The following is a 15,091-nucleotide window of genomic DNA, read 5'->3' as shown; positions in this document are numbered from 1 at the left end:
ACTACTACTCACTAATTATTTGATTATTCCGTATTTTTACCCTGGGCAGGGGTGAGGGAAGCTTTGCAGAGAGAAAAGGCAGTTCTTTCCAGTTTTCAATTTGGAAAGGGTTGCAAAGGGAGGTGTGTGTGTGTGTTGGCTTTTATGTCTTCTGCACTGCTCACTCGCTTCCTCCTCCCCACAGACAGCCCAGGAAGGGAATGCCAGGGGAAAGGTTTCTCCCCCATAGACAGTGGAGCCAAGACGTTTCATCAACAGGAATGTTGGCACCAGCATCCTCTACTCCTCAATCCCCACTTGGAATAGCTTGTGAGACTGTGGCTGGAGGGGAGGATCATTCTCTCGGCATAACCCAGAAGGGACCAGAACTCTGTGAGCCACAAGGATCTGCATTAACGTAATCTCTGTTGGTGGCAAGGGAAAAATAGGTGTGTGTGTGTGTGTGTGTGTGTGTGTGTGTGTGTGTACATACACACACATATATACACATAAATAAATATACATTTATAGGCATAGGGACATGATTTAAAATTCGGCTGGTATGGGAAGGCGAAAAATCTGTAAGAGTTTTATGAATCACATTCTTAGGAAGAATCTGTATAGAGTTTGGGAGAAACATAAAAATCTGTTGGAAAGAAAAACACCTTTATGGCTATCTCCCATCGAAGCAATTACAATTAAGAGAGTTAATATGGATATACAATAGGCGACTGTAACTGCAGACAATGGGCAACTGTTCCCTGTAACTGCTGGAATTTACATTGGGGAACCCAAACTGAAATCAATGGAAAACCTAAGGAACCGAGTTATTGATTGCTTGCAGTATCACCAGTTACATGATATGTTTAAATTAGATGGAAAGAATGGTTTTTTGGACCAAAGCTCACAATTTGAAAAAGAACTCTTGCAAAATAAGGATAAACCTTTGTCTAAAATGTATAATCTTCTATTAGAATTGGAAACAAACGATGAGCTTGTTAAAACTTCAATAACACATTGGGCAATTGATATAGGACACAAACCTCTGGGAGAAACTCTGGAAAAGTGACCTGAAATTTACAGCATACTGTTCATTGAAAGAGAACTACTTGAAAATGATTCATAGATGGTATTTAACTCTGAGTAGGTTCGCTAAGATTTATAAGACAGAATCAGTTAAGTTTGGAAGTGTAAAGAAGTGGAGGGAACGTTCTTCCACATGTGGTGGACATGTAAAAAGGTAAAAGTGTATTGGGAAATGATTTATAATTAACTGAAAAAAATGTTCAAAATTATGTCCCCCCCCAAAAAAAAATAGAGTTCTTTTTGCTGCGGATAACCCAGACTGAAATTCCCAGGTGTCAGAAAAGGTTATTTCTGTATGCAACAACTGTGGCCTGTGTTTTGTTAGCCCAAAATGGAAAGTGAGTGTTAAGTTGTGGGTGGACACAGCAGACGACACAGTGATTTCCATTATTCTCAGGCTGGAACAGAAGTGAGCTGAAGGGCTCAGCAACCTGCTTATATAGAACTCAGCTACAAAGCAACAGTAACAACTTTCTGTAGTTACCCAATCCCTGAATGTCACTTTCAATCCCTCATTTGCATGTGTGGACCTGAGTGAAAACTGCAGTAGAATGAACTATATACACACACCCCTAGTGGCCTAGGGTGAGAACTTCAATACATAACAGTGAGCAAGGTCCCAACTAAAGAGGATTGGCAACTTAAGTTGAAAGCATATGCACAACTTGCAGATTTAACATATAGAAAAAGAGAGCAAGGAGAACATAGATTTAAAGAAGATTGGAAAACACTTATTGAATATATGGAAAATAACTGTACAGCTGAAAACACTGACCACATTAAGATAAATTCAACAGAGTAAATAATTTTTGACAGATGTAAAAGTGGAAAATTTATTTGAATGGTTATAGTAATATATGCAAGGATGTATGATATGTAAAATGAACCATGGAAAGAGAAGAAGGGAAGCCGCTGGATATTTTAGAGTTTGTAAAATGTTTATTTGAAATTGTAAAACAGAAAATGTAATAAAAATTATTACAAAAAAGGGGGGAAATAGGTATAAAAAGAGACTTTCTGGATGCCGGGATACAAGTTTGGGGCAAGTACCTCTTTGGCAAGAGAACCCCCATTAGAGATTTTAAAATCACAAATTATGCTGCAAAGTGAAGCGTGGAAATATAGGCTATTCGACTTTTAAAATATGCCCATGTGAGTTCCAAAACTTCTCCTTTCTCTTAGCATAGAAAAGACCACACATTTGGTAAGTTAAAAACTGTTTACTTACAAACTCTCCAAAGGTCAGATTCATGTGCTTTTCCATACATCAGTCAGTAAAATGTGGGTTAGCTACAGTGGTGAAAGTTCCTAAATTATTGGTATAGGAACTTAGGCTTGCTAGAGCCATGTGGTCTGAGTTTCTCAGGTAGACGGAGGTTTACCTTTCTCTCAAGGTGATGGGGAGTGACCTAGTTAAGCCTAGCAGGACAGCTTACTCTATAGTATTAACCCCTTAATGCATGAATTAGACTTAAAATATTGGACCGATTTTGCTTAAAATAGATATATAGATATATAACATTCTGTCCTCTATAAAAATGTGATTTTTTTTAAAGCTCTGCTTGGGTCACTCACAAGAGGCAAATGTCTTGCTTTTTTGGACTGGGGGGGGGAAGGGAAATCAAAGGGGATTTTGTGTTTATGTTTTTGTTTCACTTGTATATGTAAAATAGAAAATGCAAAATTAAAATTTTAAAAAATGTCTTGCTTTTTTCTTTTGTTTTCTCAGTTACTAAATAATAATTCAGTTAATTTAAAGTTAATTTAAAGGGTCAAATAGCTCAGACTTGGTATCTGTGATTATTCATGTTCTGCTCTTCACGGGATGTAATTTGTTTTTAATTTACTTTCTGGTGTGTGTGTATTTAAGTAGTCTGTTTTGGAGCTGCTTAAGGGGTTGTTTTGTGGCTGAAAGGAAGGTTAAATATCAAAACAAACATAAACTGCAAACAAGGATCTTGCAGGTATGAGAATATTCTCAGGTTCCTCTGTCAAAGCCTAACTCCCCATGCAAAGCACACACACAAACCGATTCTGCAGAAGTGGGGTTGTTTGCTGCACAAACACACCACCTGGCTACAGATTGGCATGGAGAAAAGTAAGCTGTGCTTGTCAGTCCCTGGCACACCCCAGAAAAAAACTCCATGGCCCAGATGAGCCAACCCAGCAGTACGCAGAGATGCATGAGTCACGGTCTGGACTGGCAGGTCCTCTCAGCTCAGTCCATATCACAGTTGCATTTCAGGGCAGGTTGAAATGTTGGTCATCTTGGATAGCATGGTGCTCTGAGTGAGGCCAAAATTTGGCGTCCCCAAATGGATCTTCTCAGTGATGGATCTTCTCAATTTTGTGCCCCCTTGGCTCCATGTTCTATGTGGGGTGCACCACCCTAAAACCAGCACTGTTTCAGGGATCAGCTTTCAGGACTCCCCCAAGCTACCAGGGCTTACCAATGGCACAGAAGGCCTGTGTGAAGAAGACCTTGCATTGCATTATGACTGAGTCACATTCACTCCATTTTTAATGTCGTCTTCCCACATTGCTGGTGACTCAAAACATTTCAGTGCCCAGAGTGACAAGTCCAAATGGCACCTCTTGCCTTCACCAGGAAAGTCCTCGATAAATCCCAGTGGTGCTGGTACAGCAGGGCCGGCCTATCCATGAGGCAGACTGAGGCAGCCGCCCCAGAGGGCAGAATCCAAGGGGCACCTCTGTGGGCACCCCACCATCGCCGCCACCAGAGAAGCAAGGAGAAGCATCTGGAGTGACTTCTGGCTTCTGGTGAGATCTTGCCAGAACCTGGAAGCTGCATCATCCCAGTAATTGGTGGCAAGGAGTGGTGACACACAGTGTGTGCGCATAGCAGTATCCGTCCACTTCACTTCAGGTGGTGAAACAGGACAGGCCACCCTGTTGTGTAGAATTCCTGGTGGACTCTGTGCCCTATGGCTCCATTTGGCCTGTTTCCTCTTAATGCAGAGGTAGCCAGCCTTGGTGCCGTCTGGATTTTGTTGGATCACAGCTCCCATTGCCCCTGACCATTGGCCATGCTGGCAACTGGGGCTGCTGGGAGTTGTAGTCCAGCAACCTGCCAAGGGCACCTGGGGGAAAGTTGGTCTAGTCTATGAGAAATGATACCAATGACCATTTTAAATCTGAAATGTAGCATTTATTCAGCACAGAACAGAGGTGGGGAACTTTTGTGGGCTCCGTGCCACTTCAACAGGGCCAGTCCAATTTTCCCTGCCCCTCCACAAGTTTTGGAATCTGAGTGTTCTTCTGAGAACTTTTGAGAGAAACCAAAGAAGTTCAGTAAAAAAATGAGCAAAATGTCTTACAGGGTTGATCTGGAAGGTCCCTGCGGGCCTTTAGTACAAAATCCTCTTGGATGAGAAGGGAGAGCTAACACAACAGCCCAGTTATTCATCCCAGGGTCTGGATCCTGCAGCGTGATATCCATCTCACTTTTTTGGGGGGGTCACCTGCTGAGCAAGACTGGATCAGTGGTAATACAGCTGTTAGCTGCAAACATTTGCTTGGCATGACTCAATCCTGGACTCTCCTGTAGTTTGCTTTGATGGCCTCGCCCGGTATCTTGTTGACTAATGATGAGCTCATGCTTTGTTAAACTCACAGCATAAAGAAAACACCCAAGTTGCAAGCAAATCAGGCAAGATGCTTCCTTGGGCTTTCGACTGAAGTTGTTCAACCTAAAGATCTTTGAGCCCAAAGCGCTCCTTCTCTCCCACTCCTCTCCCTCTCTCATTAAACTGGGGGTCTAACTTGTTTGCTTGGGTGTGTTTGTTGCATCAACCAAATCTTCATCCTTCCTCTCACTCATACAGACTTCAGTATGTTGGAACTAATGCCAGGTGTTTCATTATCTTCAGTTTCTGCCTGGGAGACACTATATAGAGACAACAATGTGGTCAACTTGGAACAGAAGTAACCACTATGGCTGATTTTACCTAGCATGCAGCCCAAAGCAAATCTGCAGCCCACTTCACACCCAAGGAAAAAGGCTTGTGAGCTTCCCTAAACATCATCCAGCGACCGACTGCCGTCTCAGGTTATTCATGCTTTGCCCCAGGCTCCTTTCCGTGTATAAGAATTGTCTTGGTGGAGGAGATCAAGGTTACTCTCTAATCCAGCAGAGTCTAATCCGGATATACTCATAAAACAAGGCATGGGAAGGAGGCCCATCCACTGGTTTTGCTCCTGGTGTCAGGTATAATCTGAGGAGCACTGCCTTGGCACATGGAGGTTCTGCTTAGCTACCATGACTTACGGCAGCCTTTACTGCCAAATGTTTGGACTGCAACTCCCATCAGCTGCAGCTATTGATAGACCAATCCTCTTCCATTAATGTCTCCAATTTGTTTCTACAGCCATCTAGGCTTGGAACAGGACAAACACTGAAGGAGCAAAGAGAAGGAAGGAGGGATCCAGAGTTGAAAGCAACGTGATGCTCAGATGCTGGTACAAGACTCTCCTGCTTCACATATTCCCCCACAGGACTTTGAGGCATCTGGCTATTGGGACTGGCATAGAGCCCCACCTAGACACTTCTAAAGTTGTTCCCTGACCTGAGATTCCATTTGGTTTGTTGCCCGAGGGCTCACTGACATTGTTGTTGTTGTTGTTGTTGTTCAGTCGTTCAGTCGTGTCCGACTCTTCGTGACCCCATGGACCAGAGCACGCCAGGCACGCCTATCCTTCACTGCCTCTTGCAGTTTGGCCAAACTCATGTTAGTAGCTTCGAGAACACTGTCCAACCATCTCATCCTCTGTTGTCCCCTTCTCCTTGTGCCCTCCATCTTCCCCAACATCAGGGTCTTTTCTAGGGAGTCTTCTCTTCTCATGAGGTGGCCAAAGTACTGGAGCCTCAACTTCAGGATCTGTCCTTCTAGTGAGCACTTCTAGTGAGCACTGACATTACATTGCCTATATTCTGCTTTCTCTTCACCCTTGATAACTGGATGCTCATTTAACAAGGGGCAGAGAGATAGGAAGGCAAATGAAGCCATACAGGGGGTGAAAACATTCAGGCAGCCCCAGGAATAACACTCCCTGTTCACTTGCCAAGGCCAACGTGATAGCATTCCAGAGCTAAGTGTTTGCTCGGAAGTAGGGGGAAGAGTTTTTTTTTGGAGATGCTGATGAAGCAGTAAAGATCTCCAAGGGGGTGCTCTATGGGGAGCTGGCTTCAGGCACCAGGCCCATTGGCAGGCCAACTCTGCTTTACAAAGATGTCTGCAAACATGACATGAAGGCTGGCAACATTGATCGTGCCATGTGGGAATCTCTTGCAGATAACCGCAGCACGTGGAGATAATCAGTCTGCTTGTGTATCCACAGCAGTAACCAAAGGAGGAATGACCTCTGGGAGGAGCACAGAAAGAGAAAATTCCATGGTGCATCTGCAGCAGCACAACCGGATGCCTTCATCTGCCCCAGCAGCAACAAAACATGTCTCTCCCACATCAGTCTCTACAGCCACAGCAGGCCATACTAGTCATTTAGGCTAGTAGCCACTGAGAGGGTTATGCTCCATGGATTGGTCCAATTCCCTTTTAGAAAAAGTCCAAGTTGGAAGCCATTGCAAGAGCGAATGTCATCATTTAACTCTGAGAAGTCTCTCCTTTAGACCGTCCTGAATCTTCCACCATTCAGCTCCATGGAATGATCCCATTTAGTTCTTGCGCTATGGAGAGAAGGAGAAAAAACATCCCTCTTTCTCCGCACCCGTTTCGTCTACTTCTGAGGGCTCTGTGACCGATCTGAGGCCCAGAGGAAAAAAAGGCATGGAGTGCGGAGCACACATTTTGCTTTCCTTTCTCCCAAAGGCAGCACTTGGGCCTCGGCCTTGGCGCTTACAGAAACCCAGCATTTTTGCGGAGCTGTCCCTAATGAGCCATGGCAGCATGAAACACAAGCGATGGGGGATTGTGCAGAGAAGCGATCCATGACGGGCGGGTTCGTGTAAGAAGTTGCCTGCCTGCAGGCTGGGGGGGGGGACCGTCACCCCGCTGCATATCCCCACCTGGGAGAGGTGAGCCGTGAATGGGAAAAGAGGAGGGGTGCTGGGATGGGGAGAGCACATCAAAGGCTCCACAAAGATCTTACATATGGTCCATCTCCCAATCTCCCCCCACCACCAAACAGTCATTATTCAGGAGTTGGAGGGTGACCAAAAAAAGTTAGCTGGCAATGGCCATGTTGTTTTACAAGCAGCAGGGCTGCAAACTCTTCTCCCTAAATGCATGTGATTGATCAGCAAAGACTGAGATCCACTACAGGCACTTTTTCTGGGAGTCAGCTGGTCTGTGTTTATAGAAACTTCTTCTGAGTAACAGGTATAGAATTGGGTTGCACAGATAAAAGACTTCCATGGGCCTCAAGTCCCCACTTTTCTGTATGTTTCTCCCTGCAAACTCCAGTACTCAGGTGGGCCCCTGGTCCTAATCCCTCCATCTCAGGTAGTGAAGCTGGTGTTCACTAAGGACGTGGCCTTCCTTGTTGTGGCACCTCCTCTATGAAACAGTTTGCAGAGCAAGTTCCTTCACAGTTTCAAGCAGTTGGCAAAGACCTGACTTTTCAAAAGGGTCTTTAGTTGTGTACTTTTTGCTGTTTTTGTGTTGCTTGAATTTGTCAAAGAGGCTGGATTAGTTGCTTGTCCTATTGATTTTAATGTATTTTTTTTTTACATCTTTTAAAAGTCAATAATGCACACATTTGTGTTACTTTGTTTTTATTGCTGATTGTTAGCTGTGTTCAGTCTCTTTGGAGAAACAGTTAGGGGGTTTAAAAAGAAAAAAGTAGATTTTTTTAAAAAACAATTATATATACAAATATCCCATTGGATCTCGTGGGTCTCTGTATTGTTCATGTGAATGGGTATTGCACAGATGCACACAAATTATATTAGACAGCTGAGATCAGGGATGTTCAACAGGTCGATCGCGATCCACCAATCAATTGTGGGGCGTCCCTGGTCACAAAAGATGACAGGCTTGCTGTCCCCCACTCAGTGGCCCTGACCTCCAGTTCTAGCCCCGACTATCATCCTGCTCTGAGGACTTGTTAAACAGCGGTACACAAATACTGGAAACAAATAAATCTGTGTGCATTCATGAAAAGAACTAGTGACTGGCAATTGGTAGCCCAAGCTGCAAACCCTGTGGTTCCAAACTAAGGTCTTCAGTGGTAGAGTGCTGTTTGCCCCCACCAGCTGTTTGGGGGACAAGATGTCTTCCCCAGCGTGGATGAAAAGCCAAGCCAAAAAGGACTTCAGAAGTTTGAGGCAGGCCTTACCAGGAAGCTTGTTTATGGGCCTGAATCTGGCAAACTTCGCCTGTTAACGAGACCTCTTTTAATTTTCCTGAAATATCACTCGCTGCTCCCAGTTCCTGGAGGTGGTGGCATATAAATTTTGAAAGCAGGAGTAAACCCAGTCTTCAGGTTGTGCAAGGGATATTCAACGGATACAAGCAGGAGAAAACAAACCATTTCCACCTTTACGTTAACAAAGCCAGGCAGCCTTCATTAGCTCTGAGAAGCCCAATGCTCTGCGGAACAGCTGATCTTACAAGACTGGTTTGAAAGTGTTACTACATTGACTTGCTGTTACAAGAATTCCACAGAACAGGAAATAAAAAACAATATGGAACAGTTTACACTCGCGTTACATTAAAATGTTCCAGCTGTTCCCACTTTAGGTTCTTAGAGAATTGCTTTTTTTCATCTCTGTAACGCTTTTCACTTCCTATTAGTAAGGCTCTTAAAGGCAGGTATTGAGTTAGGACAAAATCCACAGCATTTTGAGTTTAAACGCCTATTAGAAATGAAAGCCCGCTGGAATGACGCTAAAAATTTATTTTGGCTACAAGAGACAATTCTGAAACCAAATCCATCTGTATTTTTCGTCCCGCAATCAGGAGTGCATCCTGCATGAGAGTCTCTTTAACTGAAATATAGGCCACATACAGCTACAAAACCTGTCAATGGAACCTGACTCTGTCTTTACCAGACTCTCCAGAATGCTCCTATATTGGTGTCAACAGGTAGTAGCCATGTGAGGGAGCTTTTGTGGGCTCTATAGTGAAGGGGCCCCACCTTGGGCACAATCCAGGGACAAGCTTATCTTCATTCTTTGTATTTTAGTTTTACTTTTGTATGCTGCACTCTTTCGAGGTGGCCGATGTATTAAAGTTCAAAACACAACAGCAACACTAAACAAAGGAAACACCTGAAATCCTGCTCATGGCCTGCAGCCACATTTATCTGTCTCTTCAAACCAAACAACAGTTCCATTAAAAACAACAACAACAACAACAACAACAACAACCCATTTATAAGTGAACCAAGAGAAGCTCCACCTCTGCAAAGATCCTCTCGGGCAAAGGACTCTTCTTCAGGGCCTTTTGGGAAAAGTGGAGCGTGCCAGACCTCCAGAGGCTGATGGATAAGGACTCCTGCAAAGCCCCACTGAAATGGGCAGGTGATGGGCAGGCCTGTGGCACATCTCCCAGGCAGTTCAGCGAAGACTTCCTGGAAGTGATGCTCTGCCCAAGCGAATCTCCACCACGGGCACCAACATGCCTTGCTGGGTGTACCCTTTCCTCCAGGGGTGAAGCCAAACACCCTCTAGAGCAGGGTTCCTCAAACTACGGTCCGCAGGCCAGATCTGGCCCGCCAGAGTCCTGAACCCAGCCCGCCCAGCAATTGCAGAACCCGCCACGTCCCGTCTCCCCCGCCCCCCATTTTCCTTTTCCCGCGGGAAGGCTCTAAGCGAATGCTCAGCGTGCACAAAAAGGGAAGCGGCAAAAGGGTAGCGACAATTCCGTCCCCAGTATTCCAAAAGGCTCCTCGGCATTCCAAAAGGGGCCCCCTCTGCCCCGCCCCCGCCCCCACCCCCAATGTTCCAAAGCTTACCCGTGCCAGTCGAGGAAAACTCGGAGGGGAGACGTGCAAAACCGCTGAGCTGCTGGTGGAAGCAGGATAAGACTAGCGGAAGGCGCTCCTTTTAATATACCGTATTTTCCAGCGTATAAGACGACTGGGCATATAAGACGACCCCCAACTTTTCCAGTTAAAATATAGAGTTTGAGATATACTCAACCGCAGATTCTCCACCCGGTGTATAAGACGACCCCCGACTTTTGAGAAGATTTTCCTGGATTAAAAAGTAGTCTTATACGCCAGAATATACAGTATGTTGGTGTGGCGGCTTGCTTGATCGCCTCTCCCTCCCCAATGGTCACAGATCCATTGCAAACACAGGAGGGCAACGTAACAGCGGGCGAAGTTCCCTTTCTCTCTGCCTCTCTTAGCCCCCCACCTTTTCCACTCCCCAAGAGACAAGCTCAACAAGTATACAACCAATTTAATAATAATAATAATAAGGCGTTTCAGAGAGTGCTGCAAGTAATTGGGAGGTGAGCAAAACTTCAGTGTTACTCTGCGTAGACCCATTGAAATTAATAGACCCAAGTGACTCATGTTCATTATTTTCAGTAAATCTACTCTGAGTAATCTAGCAAACTGGCATTGGCTACAACCCATAATCTAACATTTTAAATATTGTATTGTTTATCCGGTTTTTTGTGCACTACAAATAAAATATGTGCAGTGTGCATAGGAATTCGTTCATACGGTGGAACCTCTATTCACATACGGAATCCGTTCTGGAGTTCCGTTTGTGAGTTGATCTGGGTCGCTGGGAGAAGCGCCGTTCTGCGCATTCGCATTCGGCGGCAGCCGCTTCTGCGCATGCGCAAATTGCGGCAAACCCAGTATTTACTTCCGGGTTTGCCGTGGTCGTGAGTCAGATTGTTCGCGAGTAGGGGAAGTGGTAAGTCGAGGTTGTACTGTATTTTTTCCAAACTATAGTCCGGCCCCCAACAGTGTCTGAGTGACAGTGAACTGGCCCCCTGTTGGACCCCTGCTCTAGAGCACCCACTTACCTCAGTGGATCCCGTGAAGGCAATCTTATCAATCCCAACGTGAGAAGCAATCGCTGCGCCGGTGGTGGGTCCAAATCCTGGCACGATATTGACCACTCCGGGTGGAAACCCAGCCTGTTGCAACAACAAAGAAAGGGGAGGGGCAGGCCGTTTAGAAAAAGAGGTGCCAGAAATCACCATGAACACCTCCCTTGCTCTCTTAAAACTGAGTTCCAGAACTGAGTTCCGGCAAGTCCTGGCTGAAAGAAAGCCCGGCTCTGACCCCACTGCTCTGCTCACCTCCTTGATGAGGGCTCCCATGTGGAGCGCGGTCAGCGGCGTTTGCTCCGCCGGCTTGATGACGATGGTGTTGCCGCAGCAGAGAGCAGGTGCAATCTTCCACGCAAACATCAGCAGGGGGAAATTCCACTGTAGGAAAGAATGCAGCCATTATGGCTAAGACAGCCACACGACCCAAGAAATCCTAGCTGCTCAAGTCCTCTGGAGGGCAAAAAGGTTGCCAAAGGCTGTTTTAGCTTATCGATCCACCAGCGATATATTTATTTATTTATTTACTTATTTAGTCCATTTTAAAGAACAAGGTGAAGAATCATCCAGTAAGAACATTAGAGCAACATCAACCTGCTCCAGTGTTTGCTTTCCTCTTCCCTCCCTAGTCCTTTTCCCCTTTTGCATCATGTCTGTTAGATTGTGATTAGAAAAACTATAAGTGCTCTGTAGGTGAACTGTACTCATATTAAGCACAGTAACCATGCAGTGCCGACGTGTCATTCCACTTCTGCAGCCTGGAATGCCTCTGGTTTGACTAGAATACAAAAGCAGCAGCATCATAATCATTGTTTAAAAAATGAAAAGCAATCTCCCTAAAATTGGGCTTGGCCAACTGATGTCCTTGGATACTTTTTGCCTACTGTAACTATTGTGTGCTCCACATACATACAACATCCCACAATTAAATGCACATAGAAAAATCAAAATCAGAGCCAAACTTCCTAAGTGATGCTTTGCAGGTGTAGACCACGTTCCTCTAGCCTACTACTGTGTTTCCAATAGTGGCCAACTTTGCAGGGCATGAGGGCAACCCCACCCACCCACCGCTGCCTTTGAACATGGTGGCCCCCTTTAGCTCTCATGATAACAGCCATTGATCTACTTCTCGCTCGTGGCCCTGTGGCAAGGGGTCCATCATCACATCTTGTGACAGCAAATTCCATCAGTTGGTTCCTTCTGCTCTTTTCAAACAGGCACTAAAATACATGAGGCTCTGATATTCGTCAGAACTACTTCTGGGGATATTTGGGCTAACTATTTGAATGATAACTTATTTAAACACCACTGGTAGGGGGTGTCACTAGGACCCCTATTGCTGTGCAGCCCTGTACAAACACAGATTAGAAGGCTTAGCTGTGCTGATTTTAATCGGAGCTGGCACTGGGCTTCAGGACTCTGGGTTGACCTTGGCAGTTTCCGAGCAACTGCAAACGTTTGTTTTAAAATGCTCATTAAGTCTGTGGGGTTTTGTAGCAGCAGATTACAGTTTGAACGCTTCTGCAGGGACTCTCTGGTTTTAACAGTGAGAAGCCATTCCAAATCAAGAGGTGCAGTTACTAAAGGGGAGCTGGTACACTGCTGTACCACTTTAATGGGGGACATGAGGGACTTCTTGTAGGGATGCATACCTTGGCTTGAGTACCACATTCTCTCCAGCCAACCCTTTGAACTCTGTGGGGCCCTGAAGCTGGTGGATATAGCAGAGTTGTCCTCTGCAACATGCAGTTATACTGGATTATGCACTCTCTCCACCACCCCAGTCATGCAATAGATGTGATGGAAGTCTGTGGCCTTTGCGTTTCCTCTTTTCCTGCTCTGAGTCTGAAGCTTTGAATCCCTGGGAGACCAGCTAGATGTCTCTGCATCAGAAGCAGGCACATCAACCAGGGGCATCAGATACAACACTGCCCAGGGGGGAAGCTGTTTTTTCTGTCACACACCGGAAGCTACATCTCCTGCTGGAAGGGGAACACCAGGGGCCCTCTCTGGAGGGGGGCGCTCCTCTTCAGCAAACTCCTTAATACAGTGGTACGTAATTGCGTACGTAATTGGTTCCGGGTTACAGTTTGTAACCCGAAAAGTACACAACCCGAACAAGCGCGCAAAAAACCTGGAAGTAGCGGTTTGCGCATGCACGAACGCATCTGCGCATCCATGTGCTGCACGCGCTCCGGGTTGCGCTTCTGGGTTACCGAGTTTGTAACCCGAAAAGTACGTAACTCGGAGCATACGTAACCCGAGGTACGACTGTAGCCCCTTTTGCCCAATGGAAGGGACCAGTATAATAATTGTGGAGTTTTCTGCCCTGCTTAAGGCAAGAAGGAAAAAGATGAAGAACCTGAAAATTATCCTCCCTGGATCCCAGTTACGCTGCAGTTTGGAACAGGAGAGATAAAAAGATCCTGCTGGATTGAAAAGGGGGGGGGCTCCACTTCCTCCCCATTGTGCAAACATCTCAATTGGCTGACAGCCGCCTGATGCTAATGCCGTGTTTTGCTTTGCTCTCTCCAGTCCTGGGAATTCTGTGACTGGAGGCCTCACCTCCCTAATAATGCAGCTCTAAAACTCTATTAGGATGTGCAAATAAGCACTGGTAGGGCGGCTGTTAAAGATATGTCAACAATGTGTGCTCAGTTCCGCCTGCCTCCCCCCAAACCCCTCCTCACCCCACTGCCCGGTCTCCCATAATGAAAAACACGCCTTGCTGAAGCCTGGGGCTTATGGGCCTTTTCAAGGGAGCTCATTCCAGTGAAAATAAATATGAGGTGCGAGCACAGATACTCACAGGGATGATCTGTCCGCACACACCGATGGGCTCATGTCTTGTAAAGGTGAAATAATCTCCGTCTGAAAGAGAGGAGCCTGGTTACTCTCAAAAGCACTTGGACCAGGCAAGCCACACAAAAAGAAAAGAAAATCCAAGGGGGAAGAGATTGAGACAGCTTTGATGGGTGGGGCTATATATATATTTTTAAAGCTACCAAAGCATTACTGGAGAACATTCAACCTGGGAACTTTGGAAGCACCAATTCTTTTGCTGCGTACTAAATGAATGGATCACGGAATCATAGAACTGTGGGGTTGAGAGGGATCCAAAGGTCATTCGTCCACCCTCTGCAATGCAGGATTTACAGCTAAAGCAGGGGTGTCAAACTCAAATTCATCGGGGGCCGCATCAGCAGTTTGGTCACCCTCAAAGGGCCGGTTGTATCTGTAGGACTATGTGTCCACTCTTTATTATCATAAATTATTGTCACTGCATTCAATTATTACTGTTTTTTGTAATAATGTAAGTAATAATGTCGCGCGTGCGCACTCCGTCGCTGGGCTCCCGCTGCTGCTGCCGCTTCCGCAACAACTTTGCAAGCCCTCTGAGTGAAAATGCGGCTTGGGAGGGGGCTGCCCCGCGTGATCGGCAGCTGCCCCCAAGCCGCCTTTTCATCCGGCGGGCTCGCAGCATCGCCGCTGATAGCGGCAGCAGAGCGGCAGCAGCGGCGGGACCCCAGCGACGGAGTGCGCACGCGCGACATTTTGCGCGTGTGCAATCTGTCCTGACCTTGCTCCGTGACATCACGATGCAACGTAACGGCGCCCCGCCCCCAGGGGGGTGCCTCCTCCGCGCTGCCGCCCCGGGCGGCGCGGAACCTCCCTGCGCCCCTGCGGCCGGCGGCGACTACACGGGCCACATGACGAGGTCTGGCGGGCCGGATTCGGCCCGCGGACCTTGTGTTTGACACCCGTGAGCTAAAGCATCCGTGAGAGGTGGCCATCCAACTTCTGTTCAGAAACCTCCAATGAAGGAGAGTCCACCACCTTCCAAGGTAGCCTGTGCCACTGCTGAACAATGCTTACTGTCAGGAAGTTCTTTCTTCAGCGGTGCCACTTTGACCCCACAGTGTGGGTGCCATGAACCTTGAGGTGCAGCACATGTGCAGGATCCAATGCCACAGCGGCAACTGAGCTGGGGCCTCCACCGTGGGCGCACGCCAGAAGCATGTCCATGGCCACAG

At 46.5% G+C, this 15,091-nt stretch overlaps 1 protein-coding gene across 1 annotated transcript in view; it reads right to left on the bottom strand.

Moving 5' to 3' along the window:
- Positions 1 to 15,091, bottom strand: part of ALDH1A2 (aldehyde dehydrogenase 1 family member A2) — a 70,917-nt gene that overhangs the window by 9,866 nt on the left and 45,960 nt on the right. The window contains exons 5-7 of the mRNA XM_033167601.1: positions 13,867 to 13,928; positions 11,310 to 11,438; positions 11,031 to 11,144 (exon numbers count right to left, since the gene is read on the bottom strand). Of these exons, the coding sequence (XP_033023492.1) occupies positions 11,031 to 11,144; positions 11,310 to 11,438; positions 13,867 to 13,928 (305 nt within the window). The remainder of the gene's footprint in view (positions 1 to 11,030; positions 11,145 to 11,309; positions 11,439 to 13,866; positions 13,929 to 15,091) is intronic.

Source organism: Lacerta agilis, chromosome 13 (genome assembly GCF_009819535.1).
Source record: "Lacerta agilis isolate rLacAgi1 chromosome 13, rLacAgi1.pri, whole genome shotgun sequence".
Taxonomy (NCBI): Eukaryota; Metazoa; Chordata; class Lepidosauria; order Squamata; family Lacertidae; genus Lacerta; species Lacerta agilis.
This window is presented reverse-complemented; position numbering and strand designations above follow the sequence as displayed.